The 20,312-nt window shown below is 40.4% G+C and overlaps 1 protein-coding gene across 1 annotated transcript in view; it reads left to right on the forward strand.

Moving 5' to 3' along the window:
• The window catches only part of SKAP1 (src kinase associated phosphoprotein 1), a 305,979-nt gene that overhangs the window by 65,186 nt on the left and 220,481 nt on the right, over positions 1-20,312 (forward strand). Inside the window, exon 3 of the mRNA XM_027517749.1 lies at positions 16,043-16,068. Within this exon, the coding sequence (XP_027373550.1) occupies positions 16,043-16,068 (26 nt within the window). The remainder of the gene's footprint in view (positions 1-16,042; positions 16,069-20,312) is intronic.

Raw genomic sequence — 20,312 nt, forward strand, 5'->3', positions numbered from 1 at the left:
AGTTGCTCAGTCGTGTCCGACCCTCAGGAACCCCATGGACTGCAGACTACCAGGCTCCTCCATCCATGGGATTTTCCAGGCAAGGAGTACTGGAGTGGGGTGCCATTGCCTTCTCCATTAGTTTAACAAAGCTTACTTATTTTTATCTTTCTCTTCTTCATTTTCTTTCCTTCCTTTGATTTCTCTTTTTTCCCCTCCTACCTTTGTGTGAGTAATTTAGAGGAAAAGGAGGGCACTTCTCTCTATCTTATTTGGAATAAATTCACACTCTGTACCGTTGCTTAGAAAGCCTTGCCTTCTGCCTGCCTCTTCAGACTTGTCTCCACTGTGCCCTGAAATATACTCAGTGCTGTACTCATGCTTAACACAGACAGCTCTTCTGCTTCTCACCTCCATTCACTTATTTAGCAAGGTCTGTGCTACTGCCCCTTGAGGGCTCAGGAACATAAAGAGACAAGAAGCTTGTGGACCAGTATATAGGTGCTGCTAAGGGGGGTACATGGGGGAGCACCTAACTCAGGAGACTGGACTGAGCCTCAAAGGGCCATCGGGCGTTTGCTAGTAGAGGGAGGGACCTGAAGAGAAAAGTGTGCCGGCAGAGAGAGAGCTGTCATGTGTAAGAACAGGAGTGTGAGCTGTGGAGGGGAGGGCCAGACTGGGGTAAGCCATTGAAGGATTTCAAGCAGAGGGATGATAAGATTTGGTTTGTGTGTTGTTAGGTGGTTAGAATAATGATGGCACTATTGGAACATCTCATGCAAAGATGGGCTCAATAAAGGACAGAAATGGTCTGGACCTAAAAGAACCAGAAGATATTAAGAAGAGGTGGCAAGAATACACAGAACTGTACAAAAAAGATCTTCACAACCCAGATAATCACGATGGTATGATCACTCACCTAGAGTCAGACATCCTGGAATGTGAAGTTGAGTGGGCTTTAGGAAGCATCACTACGAACAAAGCTAGTAGAGGTGGTAGAATTCCAGTTGAACTATTTCAAATCCTGAAGGATGATGCTGTGAAAGTACTGTACTCAATATGCCAGCAAATTTGGACAACTCAGCAGTGGCCACAGGACTAGAAAAGGTCAGTTTTCATTCCAATCCCAAAGAAAGGCAATGCCAAAGAATGCTCAAACTACTGCACAAGTGCACTCATCTCACATGCTAGCAAAGTAATGCTCAAAATTCTCAAGCCAGGCTTCAACAGTACGTGAACTGTGAACTTCCAGATGTTCAAGCTGATTTTAGAAAAGGCAGAGGAACCAGAGATCAAATTGCCAACATCCGCTGGATCATCGAAAAAGCAAGAATTCCAGAGAAACATCTACTTCTGCTTTATTGGGACTTCCCTCATAGCTCAGTTGGTAAAGAATCTGCCTGTAATGCAGGAGACCAGGGTTCAATTCCTGGGTCGGGAAGATCCCCCGGAGAAGGAAATGGCAATCCACTTCAGTATTCTTGCCTGGAAAATCCCATGGACCGAGGAGCCTGGCAGGCTATAGTCCATGGGGTTGTAAGAGTCAAACACGACTTAGCAACTAAACCACCACCACCACCACAGCTTTATTGACTATGCCAAAGCCTTTGACTGTGTGGATCACAATAAACTGTGGGAAATTCTGAAAGAGATGGGAATACCAGACCACCTGACCTGCCTCTTGAGAAATCTGTATGCAGGTCAGGAAGTAACAGTTAGAACTGGGCTTGGAAAAACAGACTGATTCCAAATGGAAAAGGACTACGTCAAGGGTATATATTGTGACCCTGCTTCTTTAACTTATATGCAGAGTACATCATGAGAAACTTGGCTGGATGAAGCACAAGCTGGAACAAGATTGCAGGGAGAAATATCAGTAACCTCAGATATGAAGATGACACCACCCTTATGACAGAAAGTGGAGAACTAAAGAGCCTCTTGATGAAAGTGAAAGTGGAGAGTGAAAAAGTTGGCTTAAAGCTCAACATTCAGAAAACGAAGATCATGGCATTTGGTCCCATCACTTCATGGGAAATAGATGGAGAAACAGTGGAAACAGTGTCAGACTTTATCTTTTGGGCTCCAAAATCACTGCAGATGGTGACTGCAGCCATGAAATGAAAAGACGCTTACTCCTTAGAAGGAAAGTTATGACCAACCTAGACAGCATATTAAAAAACAGAGACATTACTTTGCCAACAAAGGTCCGTCTAGTCAAGGCTATGGTTTTTCCAGTAGTCGTGTATGGATGTGAGAGTTGGACTGTGAAGAAAGCTGAGTGCCGAAGAATGGATGCTTTTGAACTGTGGTGTTGGAGAAGACTCTTGAGAGTCCCTTGGACTGCAAGGAGATCCAACCAATCCATCCTAAAGGAAATCAGTCCTGAATATTCTTTGGAAAGGCTGATGCTGAAGCTGAAAGTCCAAAACTTTGGCCACCTGATGCGAAGAACTGACTCATTTGAAAAGACCCTGATGCTGGGAAAGATTAAAGGCAGGAGGAGAAGGGGATGACAGAGGATGAGATGCTTGGATGGCGTCACTGACCCAATGGACACGAGTTTGAGTAAACTCCAGGAGTTGGTGATGGACTGGGAGGCTTAGCGTGCTGCAGTCGATGGGGTCACAAAGAGTCGGACATGGCTGAGCGACTGAACTGACTGAATGACATAACAATTGAGGTTTGCTGAAGGCTGCCTGGTGCCAGGCCTAATGCTCAGTTCTTTATGTATATCATCTCAGTTAATCTTCCCAAGAATGATATGTGACAGATATGGTTATTATTTCTATTTTAAAGATGAAGAAACTGAGACTGCAGCTACAGTCTCACAGCTAGAAGATGAAGGTGCTAGAACTCCAACCTAGGCTTATCTGCAAGCCTTTGCTCTTCACGGTCACTGCACTTCCTTCTCCATCAGCATTGATGGGAATTGCTCAGAGAGGAGCAAAGTGGCAGGTAGACCACTTTGGACCTCGTTATATTGGTCTGGGTGAGGTATTTTGAGGACTTGAGTGAATTCAGTGCCCATAGTGAGGGAGAGGAGATAGATTAAAAATAAATGAAGATAGAATCTCCAGGTCTTGGTGATTGATGGGATATACATAGAATAGGGAACGAGATAAAAGATGACTCCTAAGCTTCAGTTCGGAGAAGGCAATGGCACCCCACTCCAGTACTCTTGCCTGGAAAATCCCATGGATGGAGGAGCCTGGTAGGGTGCGGTCCATGGGGTCGCGAAGAGTCGGACATGACTGCATGACTTCACTTTCACTTTTCACTTTCATGCATTGGAGAAGGAAATGGCAACCCACTCCAGTATTCTTGCCTGGAAAATCCCAGGGATGGGGGAGCCTGTTGGGCTGCCATCTATGGGGTCGCACAGAGTCAGACACGACTGAAACGACTTAGCAGCAGCAGCAGCAAGCTTCAGTTGGGTGGATGGAGATGTTGGCCACTGAAGCAGGAAACATGAGATAAGAGAGGTTTGAGACTTTAGGGACAAAAAACAGTCCTGAGAGAGAAGAGTAGAATAATTGTATCTCTTATTTTTGAATCTTTTAATTTAATATTAAATATTGACTATTTTAATATTTGATTGTTTAAGTATTTTATATGTACGGACAGCATAGTCAAGTCTTTGGCCATTGGTTTCTTCCCTGGCCAGCCTGAGTTCCATGGCATGCTTCTCCAGTCTTCTCTTACTCTCTTGTCTTTTTATCCCACAAGCCTAGAAAAATTCTAAACTTGGGTCAATTCATCTGTCCACCTTTTCTGACCTTACACCTGGGCAGCTAATTAGTGCTGGAGAAAAATGACACAATTGGATTGCCGCCACAGTAAATCTTAGTCTCCAACCTCAGCTGACCCCTTAATGATGCCTGGCAGTTATTTCACATGCTTTGTATCAACAGCCTTTTAAATTTCCTCAATATTCTTCCCTCTAATGTCTTTAGCTGCCTTTACCTTATCATACCACCTCTCACTCTTGCTCGACATTGTAGTCTATTTCACAAGATAAAACACAGACTTTCAGGTTGGAACCCATTCACAATCCTGCCCTGCCTGCGTGCCCCACCCCCACCCCCCGCCAACATCTGCTGTGGGCCTCTGCCACCTGCTCTGAACACCTGGCCCCTCTGCCTGGCTTCTCTCTGCATCCTGGGCCTGGCCTCTCAGTGACTCTCCCCTCCAGGCATCTTCCCTCAATCTGACCCCAGGTCCACCCCCAGAAACTCTGATCTGCAGGCAGTAAGACGGATTCTGGGATTAGCCAGACCTAGGTTCTGCTGGCCCCAATTTTTACCTTATGTGTGTTTTAGGTCACTCACACCACTTTTGCACAGTTTTGCGTTATTCCAGCCAAACTGGCCCACAGTTCAGGCTTTCTGTGCTCTCAGACCCTCATGCTGCTGCTGCTACTGCTAAGTCGCTTCAGTCGTGTCTGACTCTGTGCGACCCCATAGATGGCAGCCCAACAGGCTCCCCGTCCCTGGGATTCTCTAGGCAAGAACACTGGAGTGGGTTGCCATTTCCTTCTCCAATGCATGAAAGTGAAAAGTGAAAGTGAAGTCGCTCAGTCATGTCCGACCTTTAGCGACCCCATGGACTGCAGACTACCAGGCTCCTCTGTCCATGGGATTTTCCAGGCAAGAGTACTGGAGTGGGGTGCCATTGCCTTCTCCACAGACCCTCATGGAGTGTCTGGCAAATAGTGGACATTTTTTACAGTTTGAGAGAATGAATGCAGTGTTCATAACTTGAGATATAAAGGGTTTGTTGACATGTTAATGTTCACAAATCCATGCTGCCTGGAGGAGCCCCAGGAACTAGTCCAGTTTAAAATTTTTATGTAATATTTGAGCTCAGGTGAATAAAGTGACCATGTTCACAACAAGAAAAATACCAAAGGAATTTTCAAATGAATATCACATTTTGAACCTGTTTCTGATTTTGCACAAGATAAACTGTCATGGCTCTACAATGTGGATTTTTAAACCCTTATGGTTCAATCAAATAACCTCCTCATGTTTCGTTTTTCTCATCTATAAAGTCAGGGGCTGAGTAAAATGACCTTTGATGTCCTTCTAGCTGTAAAATTCAGGGAGTATATGGTCCACAGTCACAGTCATCTAGTTATCAGTTATTCATCAATCACATAACTAGGAGTCTCAGTGGTCTAAGAGTAGCTATTAACCTGAAGCAAGCAAAAAATAAAATAAATTAGGTTCTAAGTATCAATGGTGACAAAAACGGCAGGGCAAGAGCTAAAGATAGTACAGATTAAAATATGATAATCAGCTAGAGTTCTTTGTGAGTTCTGCCTTGTTTTCTCTCTCAAAACACAGGTTTGGAATCAAAAGACGTTTCTGAGTTTCCTTCCAAAACCTTTTGCCCCTTCTCTTGCTCTCCAGCAGCTTACTAAACCAATTTGCTCCTCTCTCTCCCATCTAGGCTACACATTTCTGCTGGATCTGATCACAATGGACATTATTCCCTATACTTAAAAACAAGCAAACCAACCGACCAACGAACCCTTCAGTTGTTCCCTTTTTTCTACACAAAGGAAAAGAAATTTTAACTCTGACTTGACGTTTAGTGTCTTTCATTTTGCCACAACACAGCTAGCTAGCGTTTTTCTTTAATAGTCCATTGAGTCATATTTGGTTGTCTGTTACATGTAGGGAGTAGGGGGATTGCATAGCAACCACAATTTCCAGTGTTAATGCTAGAACACAGGGGATGAAATATTAGAATGTAGGTTTCCAGTGTTTCAATGAAAGGGCATAATCATTGAGCTCGTAGATTTTACTATTAATGTCAGAGCAGGGATTTCATGTAGTGATTGTGTTACAGAAGACTCTAGTGGTGAATAGGATTTTATTTAATGAATTTATTTTATATTATTTCTTTTTTATTATCTGCAAATAGACTTCTAAAAAATTTTTTTTAGTCATGGGTGATACTATCAAATCAAATCAGATAATGTTACTTGTTTATCATTTAATACAAGTTTAATTGTGACTATTGTATTTTATAAGAGAACTTTGTGGTGCTGTCCTCTAGGGTTTCTAAAATTTGTGGACATAGACTCAAGATCACAGAAATATTACCTCCCCCCAAATAATCCAAGACTTTATGACAGCTCCTTCTGTTACATGAGTTTTGTGCTTATCATCTGTTGTTACCATTGTTGTGGTTGTTCAGCTGCTCAGTTGTGTCTGACTCTTTGTGACCTCATGGACTACAGCATGCCAGGCTCCTGTGTCCTCTACTGTCTCCTGGAGTGTGCTCAAATTCATGTCCATTGAGTCAGTGATGCTGTCTAACCATCTCATCTGGGGATCTTCCCAACCCAGGGATCGAACCCAGGTCTTCTGCATCGCAGGCGGATTCATCAGCTGAGCCACCAGGGAAGCCTAAGAATACTGGAATGGGTAGCCTATCCCTTCTCCAGTGGAATTCCCAACCCAGGAATTGAACTGGGGTCTCCTGCATTGCAGGTGGATTCTTTACCAGCTGAGCTACCAGAGAAGCCCCATCCTCTGCCACCCTTTCTTCTTTTGCCTTCAGTCTTTTCCAGCATCAAGATCTTTTCCAGAGAGTCAGTTCTTAGCATCAGGCAACCAAAATATGAATGCTGGATCTCTGCGGTCCAAAGAACTCTCAAGTCTTCAGCAGCATAATTCAAAAGCATCAATTCTTTGACACTCAGCCTTGTTTATGGCCAAACTCTCACATCCGTACATGACTTTTGGAAAAACCATAGCTTTGACTATATGGACCTTTGTTGGCAAAGTGATGTCTCTGCCTTTTAATATGCTGTCCGGATTTCTCATAATTTTCAAGGAACAAGCATCTTTTAATTTCATGGCTGCAGTCACTGTCTATAGTGATTTTGGAGACCCCCCGAATAAAATCTGTCACTGCTTCTACTTTTTCCCCTTCTATTTGCCATAAAGTGATGGGACCAGATGCCATGATCTTAGTTTTTTCAATGTTGTGTTTTCAAGTCAGCTTTTTCACTCTTTGCATTCACCCTCATCAAGAGGCTCTTTAGTTCCTCTTCACTTTCTGCCATTAGAGTGCTATCATCTGCGTATCTTTTTTTGTTGTTGTTACCATAGTGTGTGTGTGTTTGTAATTTACTATCTTAAATTGACTATCTCTTCATGTGTATTTCATATTTTAGAAAAGATTGTAAGCTTCCTATAGGCAGATACTAGTTCTTGTACTTTTGATGGCTTGAAGGAACAGGGACCATAGGGGCACCACTCCCAGGGACCGTCCCATGCTTGCTCAACTGTTTCTAAGGCTGGTACCCCCAGCCCTGGTAGCCCAACCAGTAAAGAATCTGCCTGCAATGACCCAGGTTCAATCCCTGAGTTGGGAAGATCCCCTGGAGAAGGGAATGACAACCCACTCCAGTATTCTTGCCTGGAGAATCCCATGGACAGAGGGGCCTGGCAAGCTACAGTCCATGGGGTCACAAAGAGTTGGATACCCCCACCCCTGGGTCCCTGTCCTCTGATGCTCCATCAGAGACTTCCACCAGATGGTGCTCTTTTCCCATTTGTGTTCTTGGGTGTCATGCCCTATTACCTCTGCCCCTTGCCCATTCCTTCTGTTGGAATACTGGTAGTGGAAAGAGAATTCAAAATCAACTGAATTTTCCCAAATGAGAGACGAGGTTATAGGAAATATTCAGTGTAGAGACTATTAGCATTGTTCAGAAAAGTCATTTCCTTGGGTATAATCCATATTTACCATGTGACTCAATACTCAAGGTCAAATGCAAGGGTTTTCCTAGCCTTATTAACTTACTCAGTTCAATTCAGTTCAGTTTAGTGGCTTAGTCATGTCCGACTCTTTGCGACTCCATGAATTGCAGCACGCCAGGCCTCCCTGTCCATCACCATCTCCCGGAGTTAACTCAAACTCACGTCCATCGAGTCGGTGATGCCATCCAGCCATCTCATCCTCTGTCATCCCCTTTTCCTCCTGCCCCCAATCCCTCCCAGCATCAGAGTCTTTTCCAATGAGTCAACTCTTCTCATGAGGTGGCCAAAGTACTGGAGTTTCAGCTTTAGCATCATTTCTTCCAAAGAACACCCAGGGCTAATCTCCTTTAGAATGGACTGGTTGGATTTCCTTGCAGTCCAAGGGACTCTCAAGAGTCTTCTCCAACACCACAATTCAAAAGCATCAGTTCTTCGGTGCTCAGCTTTCTTTATAGTCCAACTCTCGCATCCATACATGACCACTGGAAAAACCATAGCCTTGACTAAACGGACCTTTGCTGGCAAAGTAATGTCTCTGCTTTTCAATATGCTATCTAGGTTGGTCATAACTTTGCTTCCAAAGAGTAAGCATCTTTTCATTTCATGGCTGCAGTCACCATCTGCAGTGATTTTGGAGCCCAAAAGATAAAGTCTGACACTGTTTCCACTGTTTCCCCATCTATTTCCCATGAAGTGATGGGACCAGATGCCATGATCTTCATTTTCTGAATGTTGAGCTTTAAGCCAACTTTTTCACTCTCCACTTTCACTTTCATCAAGAGGCCTTTTAGTTCCTCTTCACTTTCTGCCATAAGGGTAGTGTCATCTGCATATCTGAGGTTATTGATATTTCTCCTGGCAATTTTGATTCCAGCTTGTGCTTCTTCCAGCCCAGCGTTTCTCATGATGTACTCTGCATATAAGTTAAATAAGCAGGGTGACAATATACAGCCTTGACGTACTCCTTTTCCTATTTGGAACCAGTCTGTTGTTCCATGTCCAGTTCTAACTGTTGCTTCCTGACCTGCATATAGGTTTCTCAAGAGGCAGGTCAGGTAGTCTGGTATTCCCATCTCTTTCAGAATTTCCCACAGTTTATTGTGATCCACACAGTCAAAGGCTTTGGCATATTCTTTAAAGCAGAAATAGATGTTTTTCTGGAACTCTCTTGCTTTTTCCATGATCCAGTGGATGTTGGCAATTTGATCTCTGGTTCCTCTGCCTTTTCTAAAACCAACTTGAACATCTGGAAGTTCACGGTTCACGTATTGCTGAAGCCTGGCTTGGAGAATTTTGAGCATTACTAGCGTGTGAGATGAGTGCAATTGTTTGGTGGTTTGAGCATTCTTTGGCATTGACTTTCTTTGGGATTGAAATGAAAACTGACCTTTTCCAGTCCTGTGGCCACTGCTGAGTTTTCCAAATTTGCTTGCTTATTGAGTGTAGCACTTTCACAGCATCATCTTTCAAGATTTGAAATAGCTCAACTGGAATTCCATCACCTCCACTAGCTTTGTTCGTAGTGATGCTTTCTAAGGCCCACTCGACTTCACATTCCAGGATGTCTGACTCTAGGTGAGTGATCACACCATCGTGATTATCTGGGTCGTGAAGGTCTATTTTGTACAGTTCTTCTGTGTGTTCTTGGCACCTCTTCTTAATATCTTCTGCTTCTGTTAGGTCCATACCATTTCTGTCCTATATTGAGCCCATCTTTGCATGAAATGTTCCCTTGGTATCTCTAATTTTCTTGAAGAGATTTACTTACTACTGAAGCCCTAATGCCAGGATAACACTTTAGCGTTAGTCTTTGCAGTTTGTTTGGAGACAGCCATTACCAGGGAACAGAGATGACCAAGAGGGAAATGGAAGTCTCTGGACATTGAGTATTACAGACAGCCTACCCATTTAGAAGACACCACTGTTTTTGTACAAAAAACTGAAGTTCAAATCTGGACATCTGTAAGTCATCAAGAAGAGATTTGATTTTTTTTTTTTTACCAAGACAGGGAATGTATGATGGGTCTTAAATTTCTGTAAGTCACAAGTAAAACAACACTCTTAATGCTTTAGTTGTAAAAGATTTTCGTCTAGATGTTCTAGATTACAGATTTTAGCCTTTCTGCATAGTTAGGTTTATAATGCCATTATAATCCTTTTCATCTAACCTTACTCATCTAATTCTATTCATCTAATGATAAGTGGGTCTTACCATTTTGGAGGAGGAGTTAGTGACATTTTTTGAATTCTAATGGAGTTCATGGACTCTTTTTCAAGGAAAAAGAAAACATACATTACTTTTTACCTATAATTTTAGGGAGTTTATGAATTTCCCAAAGCTCAAATAGTTGAAACCATAGTTGACTCCAAATTAAAGACTCTGAACTGACTGCTCCCTGATACAAGGCTGTCTGACAAAACAGTTATAACTTCTCTTAGTACTAGACTTGTTTTCTGCATTACAGCCAGTGGAAATGCAGTTACCCAGCAGACCTAGATACAGATCTTGACTCTGCCGCTTAATGGCTGCATGATCCTGGCCAATTTGTTTGACTATCCTGAGTCTTAGTTTCCTCATCTGTAAAAAGGGGATAATAATAGTATCATTGTAATAGTAATAATCTCATTGGATTATGATGAAGATAAAATAATACATATAAAATAATACATGTAAAATGTATACTGAGCACAACACCTCAGTTCAGTTCAGTTCAGTCACTTAGCCGTGTCCGACTCTTTGCGACCCCATGAATTGCAGCACGCCAGGCCTCCCTGCCCATCACCAACTCCCGGAGTTAACTCAAACTCACGTCCATCGAGTTGGTGATGCCATTCAGCCATCTCATCCTCTGTCATCCCCTTTTCCTCCTGCCCCCAATCCCTCCCAGCATCAGAGTCTTTTCCAATGAGTCAACTCTTTGCATGAGGTGGCCAAAGTACTGGAGTTTCAGCTTTAGCATCATTTCTTCCAAAGAACACCCAGGGCTGATCTCCTTCAGAATGGACTGGTTGGATCTCCTTGCAGTCCAAGGGACTCTCAAGAGTCTTCTCCAACACCACAGTTCAAAAGCATCAATTCTTTGGTGCTCAGCTTTCTTTATAGTCCAACTCTCACATCCATACATGACTACTGGAAAAACCATAGCCTTGACTAGACAAACCTTTGTTGGCAAAGTAATGTCTGCTTTTGAATATGCTATCTAGGTTGGTCATAACTTTCCTTCTAAGGAGTAAGCGTCTTTTCATTTCATGGCTGCAGTCACCATCTGCAGTGATTTTGGAGCCCTCAAAAATAAAGTCTGACACTGTTTCCACTGTTTTCCCATCTATTTCCCATGAAGTGATGGGACCAGATGCCATGATCTTAGTTTTCTGAATGTTGAGCTTTAAGCCAACTTTTTCACTCTCCTCTTTCACTTTCAAGAGGCTTTTTAGTTGCACTTCACTTTCTGCCATAACACCTAGCGTGTGTTAAATGCTTAATACAGAGTTTTATTATAATTAGGAAATGGAATTATTTTTCCTTCTTGCTGCTGCTGCTGCTAGGTCGCTTCAGTCGTGTCTGACTCTGTGCGACCCCATAGACGGCAGCCCACCAGGCTCCCCCGTCCCTGGGATTCTCCAGGCAAGAACACTGGAGTGGATTGCCAGTTCCTTCTTAGATAGTTCCAATAAAATGAGGATAGTTACATTTGTTTTACCTACTTCACCAGGATCTATCTAATTAGCTAGCTTAGTGGTTAAAGCTCTGAATATTTTAACCTCACTAAACGTGTTTATTGGTTAGCTCCATGGTCAAGAATTTGACACCCACCTTCAAACCCCAAACTAATGATTAAAAGTTAATAGCCTCATTTTTAGGAGAAATCTCATATTCCATCAATCTTAATTGGCAAACTAAAACAGTATGATCGCAATTTAAAAGATACTGAAGTGTAATCTGAGATGGACCTCCCCCTGCAGTGGAAACACAGAGTCAAAACTTTCCTGTTTAATTTCTTATTAGAGTGTCTGTTCTGGATCTAGTTGCTAGGATTAGCTAGGATTAATAAACCTTGATTAGTAGCTATGAAACCATGGGCAAGTTCTCTCACCTCTTGATGCCTCGGTTTCCTCATTTATAAAATGGGCATAATATAGGGTTAGAATGTGGAGGAAGTAAGTTTATATAAGTACTTAAAACAATGCCCAGCAATTGATTTTTAAAAATCTTAGCATTGTTATTATCATTACTATTACTACTGCTATGATAGCTACAGCTGGACATCAAGACTCCCTCAATATAGTGAGTTCATTTGCTGCACCTTTCCTTAAACTAAAGTTCAAATAGAACTTCTTTAATTTAAAAACACAAATAGCAAATTTTGTCTTGCATGTAAAGTAACCTTGAATTTTCAAGACTTTATTCAGGGATTTCCGTGGGGTCCAGTGGTTAAGAATCTGCCTGCCAATGCAGGGGACAGGAGTTCCATCCCTGGTCCTGGAAGATTCCACATGGCTTGGGGCAACTAAGCCTGTGGGCTCCACAACTACTGAGCCCATGTGCTGAAAATACTGAAGTCTGTGTGCCCTAGAACATGTGCTCTGCAACAAGAGAAGCCACTGCGGTGAGAAGCCCGTGCACTGCAACTAGAGAGTAGCCCCCCGGCCCGCGCCCACAACTGGAGAAAGCCCGAGTGCAGCAGTGAAGACCCAGTGCAGCCAAAAATAATAGATAAATAAGAAGAAGAAGAAAATTTTAAAGACTTTATTCTGTAGCATAGACTAAATGTTGTAAAATATTATTCTTCCATTTTAATTTTGGAGACACAAGATGGATTTATTTTGACTGAATGTGAAAATCATCATCATCAATACAGTTGCAGCATTTTCTCTCTGCTCATTCTGTACTCATCTTTTTTCCAGTTCCAAATATCATTTGCATGGACCTGATGATGTCAAGTATGGATATTGTAGAGGAGTGATAGCTTCCCTTTCATATTGAAGCTGAAGCTTCAAAGAGAAGATTAAAGAAGTGTTGCTATCTATCTGCTCAGCCCTGATATGAAATTCTCAGAGGCATTTAGGATGAACACAACTCCGTGTGTGTGTTTGCATGCTTTTTCTTCCATATATTTCCATTGTGGTCTTTGTATTTTGGTTTAAAATTTCTAGTTTCAGACTTGTTGGAGTCTCTGGCTAAGGGATAATTGTTTTTAAAGTGAAGGATAAGAATTAGAAGATGTTGGCAGGATTTGACTAAATGCCTCCTAAGGAGAGCAGAATTCTCTTGTGCGGAATCATCTTTCCAGAGAATGTAATGAATGCCATCCATAGGATATATTTAACAAGATAAGATTAAGACTTTTAAGTGAGTCAGCAAAGAATAATCCATGGTGCCCTCCAGTGAGAAATGAGATTGTTCACCTTTTGGCCTTGCCTTTTAGAAGTATCCTCTCTGAGCTCTGGGATAGAGGGGGGTGTGTGTGTGTGTGTGTGTACGGACTTCCTTTAGGGTTGTTACATAATAAATAGTTAAAATAAGAAGAAAGGAAAAAGAGGTAGTTTACCAGGGTAGTTTTATATCTCTTGAGAAAGAAGCAAACTGATATTCCACTTCATGTCATTTTTCTACATCAAGTTCTATATATAATTTTTATTGACTGAAATATTTAATAACAGTATAAAGCAGATTATTGGATTAAATTTAATTTAATTCTTCCTCCGTAAACAGCCTTCTTAAGATATAACTACTTTTGGGAGAAGCAATGCTTGGTACATGTGAACATATACATCTCCTTAACTAACGAGCGAAACCAGGACACTTTATAGTACATAGAGAAAGGAACTGAAAATGTGTGTGAGTTGGAATGGAGATTGTGGAGGGCAGGGGTCAGGGGAACAGGTAAGAGACTGAGATCATTATTATCTGTTTTGACAATTTACCATGAATTGGCCCTTTAACTGCCACTGGGGCGTGGCTAAGTTTTTTTCTCGATCAGTAAGTGACGATACTTGTTAGCCAAGTTTTTGCTGTTGCTGTCACTAACATTTTGGAAAGAGGAGTGCGCACACACAGTTTGCACATGTTCATATCCTAATTTCTGTTTATACTGAACTAGATAGAGGTTGGATAATGATTGGAATGGGGAGGGGGCAAGACAACACCTTGAGAAAAGATGGAAAAATAGGAAAAGAAGATGGAAAATTGTTCACCCTCTTGATAATTGGCTTGGTAAGCTGTGTTTTACAGACAGGAGATTTATGGAGAACTTATCACATTGGCCAAGTTCATTGGGAAATGGCAGGGTCTGGTTGGTACACTAATATAAACCGATTATTTAAGTCGCAGCCGGTTTCAGTTTACATATGCCCTCGCGTCAGCGTGGCCGCCCTCTTCCCCAGGGGCTGCACCTTTGTATTTCCCACCCTTCCCCTTCTCCTCCCCTCTCCCCCTTTCCACTGAAGACGTCAAAGCTGTTCTGAACTTTACTTGCCCTCTAACCCAAGCATCTTAGCATTCCTTCACCTGATTGCCAGTCCAGAACTGTTCTGAGAAAGAAAAGGAACAAGAAAAGTCCATTGCAAGGTTTCTTCACGTTCTCTTCTTACTCTGTTTATTTCCCACAAATTCGTCTCTGGGTTATACTCCAGAGATGTATACCCCCTGCATATAATCTCCTTGCTCTCCATTTTCTGAATTTTTATAAAGAAATAACCTAGATGCTCATTGGGCTGGTGTTCCTCCCCAAAGTAGCCACACTTTATTTCAGCCATGAACTCAGTTGGTAAAGAATCCACCTGCAATGCAGGAGACCCGGGTTTGATTCCTGGGTTGGGAAGATCCACTGGAGAAGAGAGAAGCTACCCACTCCAGTATTCTTGGGCTTCCCTTATGGCTCAGCTGGTAAAGAATCCGCCTGCAATGCTGGAGACCTGGGTTGGGAAGATTCCCCTGGAGAAGAGAAAGGCTACCCACTCCAGTATTCTGGCCTAGAGAATTCCATGGGCTGTATAGTCCATGAGGTTGCAAAGAGTCGGACATGACTGAGTGACTTTCACTTTCACATACTAGAAGACACACCATTATCATCAATGTATTACCCTTTCCTCATCTTTTTTGGAATATTTTTAAGAATTGGATTAAAACTGTGAACTCTCTCCTTAGAAAAAAAGTGCTGTTATACTCATATATGCCCCTGGGAAGTCAAGATGAGGATAGAAAAATATTCTTTCCACTTAGAGGGATAGAGATTACTATGTTTATAGCCAAGAATTAATATGTGGTGACCGTAAACAAGATTGGGATATGTTGAAGAGCGGGTGGGAGGTGAGGAAATAAAGAGAGACTATAGCCAACACTTGGGAAAATTTCACTGTGATGTGAAAGGAAAGAAGGCAGCAGATGGAGGGACGTGAAGGGGGTGAGGGAAAGTTTGCTTTATTTTTATATGAGCATAAATGTTGATGGAAAGGGCCATGTTGAGAGGAAGAGGTTGAATTTATACAAGAGAAAATCGATGTAGAATAATGTAAGTATCCTGTGAAGGCAGGAGGAAATGGAGTCCAAAGTACAATAGACTTTTGTGGGTAGCCACTATATATAACATTGCTTCTGTGGGGAGGCGGGGGAAGCAATTTAGATTTCAAATAAGTGACTTGCAAATGATCCCTTCTGCTATTGCCATTTCATTATTTGTAAGACTTCAAGGGTTATGGGGTTTGCCAGTCATTTCCCAAAATAAAAGGAGATGGAATGATAGACTGAATTGCAAGAGCCCCAGTCTTGGCTCGGACACTAAAATATTGGATGACCTTGAGTCAGTTGTTCATACATCGCCTGTAAAATTAAGAATTTAGGCCTAGAAGGTATCTGGGGATGTGTTGGGGGGTGTTTTAGTTGTCATAACAACTGGGGGTGCCCCTAGTTTTTGGTGCCCAGAACCAATGATGCTGATTGTCCTATAACACACAAGATAGGTTATCCAAACAAGGGCTCGTCCTGCTCAAAGCCCGAAGAGCTCCTTAGGAGAAACCTGGACCATGGTTAGGTAATATTTTAGGACCTTTCTAGCTCTAAAGTCAGACTTATCTAAGGAGATACAGTGAGTTAAATGTCCCTTTGAAGCCTTTAAGAATCTTTCAAATCTCAAGGACAACCCTTCAGTTTTTCTTAGAGTAGATTGTGGCTTTGGCTAGTTATTGACTATTTAGGAAGCTTTTTGGAAGGAGTGCTATTGCTATCATATGCCACGATTGAGAAATACAAGTTTGACTTATCTCCATTCTTTTTCCTTTTATTTCAGATACTTTTGGAATTTTCAGCCCCAAGGTGAGTCCTCTCCAACCATTTATGGTTCATACTAAAAATGTGTAGATGGTATTGTTACTTCTGTATCTTCTAAGTAAGCTTCTCCATAGGGTGGCATTAGCCTTTTCTGAGGAAAGTTAGTGGAGTGTTTAATTAACCTTCACCCTGCTGGGCTCCCTTGCCCTGCTTTTTAGCAATAAGAAGCCCTGATGCTTCTGCCTTCTGAATGAATTCGTGCTAGATTATTTTATAGGACCAAAGCTTTTATTCCTTGAGCTTTGTTAGATGCCAATAGGATCCACCAGCATTCAAATAAAATGGTGGCCGAGTCCATAATAAAAGCCTTGGGAGGGCTCCAACTCAACTAATCCTTCATTGCTCCAGAAATAAATTCCAGTATGTTACCTCCTCAATCACAGTGCTCTTCCACACAGCCTGCCTGTCTGGCAGCAGAAAAATGTCAGAAATGGAGTAGTGTTGAAATTCCCACTAGAACGGTGTTATCACATTTTAATATGAGCCTGGCTGCAGCCTCAGTGCTTCTAATTGCTTTCAAACCATTGTTTTCCTGCTTTTGCTTGATGAACCTAGCATCTGGCATGATTCTAAAAAGTACAACAGACAGCTGTGTGCAAAATTGAAAAAAAAGAGACAGGATTAAAACACATTTTTAAAAGGTTCAAAATTGAAAATTTTTCTGATTTCAGTTTGAGGGGGTGCCTTTAAAGTATATGCATTCTTTATTTTTAGTACCCTGGTTGAGAATGTCAGAAACATCATTCTCAATATTAACTATCTCAACTTGTTATAAATGGGAGATTTTTATTTTCTCAGAAAAATCACAGCATTTTAAACTAAAATAGCTTTATGAACTATTTTGCTCTATAAAATTTTTTAACCAATTGCAAGCTTTTCCATTTTTTTTTCTTAACATTATTAATGTATCCATCTCAGTGAGCAGTAGCATCTTAAAAAAATCAAACTGTAATGATACTAGTTTTATTAAAATTTTAATTTTCCTAGCTCATACTTTGAAGTCTATAAAGGTTTTCTTTAAAAGCAAACTTTAAAAATAAAATATTATATTTTTAAAGTTTTTAAACTTTTGTAAATTATAACCATAGCTTTTGTAACATTTTAAATAATGTGATATGGTGTTACTGTATATCTCACTGTCCTAAAGCATTTATGGCTGAAAACACAGGTTGAGAATAGAGAATTATATGTACTAATGTAGCAGTTTGTTTTGCAAAATGTGAAATATGCTATTCAAGAAATGGCCCTATAGTTCAGGATTTAACAGATGCTAAGCAAAATCCACAGGGGGCAGAATATGAATGTAAACTGGCAGAAATGAATGGAACTGTGAAGATAGAATTAATTACCTAAAGGAGAAATAAAGAATTAGTGTCAGAGATGTGGTACAGTAATGTGTTGAGAAGAGAAAATAATTTTAGAGCTTAACACAAGGGACTGTGTGGGGCTCAAAAGACAAAGCACACATCTCACCAGATTCTTGTAATAGTGGTATTGTAGTCATCTTCCAGCATAGGGCAACTTCTACACAGTCTTTCTCTTTTAGAAAGAAGGCAGAGGTACAGCAGTCAAGGAGACAACTGAAAAGAGTTTATTTAGATCAGAAAACTCTTTACTTCTTGACAATGATTGGATACATGTAGCAAATTGGATATTCTTTGCTCATTTGGAAGTAATGTAAGGAAAGATAAAATAGAAAACCCGTGTACATGTGGCTTGCCCCCAGCTTTGTTCCTCCCACTAAGACAGTTTTGAGGGGCAGAAGAGGAAAGAAAGGGTATCTTTTACTTTGTCCTTTTGGTCAGATCTTAGCAGATTGTTTGCTTCTAAAATGTAGGTTGGCTGGGAGCTGGTCTATTTAAGATACTATGGGGCAATTTGGGATTATGAAAAGAATAAGAATATGTAAGAAGTAGAACAGATGGCAGAAGTATTTTAAGAGCCCTGGAAGACTAAGTAGTATTGGGAAGGGAGTGAAGAAGGACAGAAATGGTGGCCCCAAACATTCCTGGCATTTTTATCTGTGGCAGGATTTTTGTGCAGGAAGGTGATTGGATGAATTTTATTAACTCTGTGCATTTCCCTAAACACACATGCATATTCTTCAGAATATTTGTACAAAAGTCTGGTACCTAGAGGGAAAATAGTCCTTAGTTACAAAAGAGTTGACACAAGGTGCTGAAAAGATAACCTTTAAAAGAGAGATACTTGGGAGAGTAGACCTAGAGAAGGATTTCAAGCAAAGCATTTCTTATCCGTCATTCCATTCAATGCCAGGTTTAATGCGATAGAAGAGTGATCGTGGAATAGTATTGGGAGAGTTTTGTCCCTGTTCTGGAGAAGAAACAGGGTGTGGTAGAAAGAGCATGGACGTTGAGGCCTAATAATCCTGGGTTCAAGTCTCACTATACCATTTAGCTAAAGGTTATGTGAACTTAGCAAGTTGCTTCATTTTTCTGAATCCTGGCTTCCTTATCTATAAAACAAAGATGTGCCAGACACTGTGCGAAGTCTTTTACATGCATTATCTTATCTAACCCTCAGAACAGCCCTATGGAATAAGTACTGTTAATATACCCATCTGATAGATGTGGCTACTGAGGCAGAGAGTGGTTAAGAGAATTGCTCAAGGCCAATCTCCTCAAGGAGTCTAACTTAATCAGTATGACTTTGTAACGTACTCTTTTTAGAAAACATAAAAGCTTTATTGTGATATAATTCACATAACAAAAGAATTAACCCTTTAAAAGTATGCATCAGTGGTTTTTTACTTTAGTCACTGAGTTGCACAACCATCACCATTGTCTAATTTCAGAACGTGTTCATCACCCTAATAAGAAACTCCATGCTTATTAGTATTCTAGAGCCCAGTATCTTCATTGCTGTATTTTACTGCCTCATTGCAGGTTGTCATGAGGACTAATAGTAATACGTGTAAGTCCTAGCATGGTGACTGGACATAGTATAGTTTCTGTTCATGGTGTTATGATAATTCTTTCCTTCCATTTTCACCTAAATTTTCATATTCGTCCACTGTTTAACTTCCTGAATGATGTTCATTTAAAAATAATGAAATAGGAAGAAAAATAATCCCAATAATTTATTACTTTAATATAGAAGGGACATAAATGAAAGACCTCTTTTAATGGGCTTAAACAAAATTGTAAAACATGGGAAAGAAAGACTTTTTATTTTTATTTTTTATTGAGATTCCTTTGATAATTCAAGCCCTGTTTACTTTGAAAACTTTTTCTCTACCTAAATTACTTAAAATTACAAAGAAAGTACATTGGAATCTTTGCTATGGAACTTTACCATTTCCGCAATCAGATATTTAAAACGTGATATTGCTCAAATCTCTGCAACAATATTAGCTTTACCTTTTTAGATAGCCATAGTGCTTGATGGTATTGATCCTAGTGACAGTTACAATTAGAAAAAGTTTCAGTTACAAGACATAGTGTTTATAATTTAAATTTATTGCTATAAAACTTCTTCATGAGTATTAGAAAAATTGCCCACCATGGACCCAGAGTCTAAAACAAATGATACAATATTTAAAAAAAAATTTAAGAAAGACCATGGGAATATCATAAATATATGTAACAAAATGGTATTTTTTTCTGTCCAATGGTCCCTTACATTATACTTGCAATAATGGTAAATATGGACCAGTGAAATTTCTTGCCAGCTTGAAGATTCTTTGAGTATCTGCATAGGTGATGTAGAGGGTTTATGAGAAAATTACTTGGTATATTTCAATATGGAAACTTTCCACTATGTGAATCTTAAAAATCTTATTTTGAAGTGGCAGGCCTATATCCCTTGTCAAAGTGAATTGATGCCAAAAAATACAGCTTAGCAAAAGCAAATAATACAAAATGAATAAAGCAAATGTTATTATAAAACCACATTAACTATAGATTAAAAGAGATTTAAAAGCCATATCAACTAATGTGTGAACCTTATTTGCATCCTGAATCAAACTATAAAATCTACGAGAGAATTAGTAATTTGGACACTGACTGGATTTTTTATGTTGAGAATCTACTGCTAATTTTTTAGGTGTGACAGTGACATTATGTTTATATTTGTATGCTGTGATATTTGAAGATAAAGTAATAGATTCTGATGTATTATTCAAAATAATATGGGAGAGGAAGAAATAAATGGGGTGGGGTGTAGATGAAATAAAATGGATCATAAATTATGTTGAAGCTGGACAATGT

The sequence above is a fragment of the Bos indicus x Bos taurus genome, chromosome 19 (assembly GCF_003369695.1).
Source record: "Bos indicus x Bos taurus breed Angus x Brahman F1 hybrid chromosome 19, Bos_hybrid_MaternalHap_v2.0, whole genome shotgun sequence".
Classification (NCBI taxonomy): Eukaryota; Metazoa; Chordata; class Mammalia; order Artiodactyla; family Bovidae; genus Bos; species Bos indicus x Bos taurus.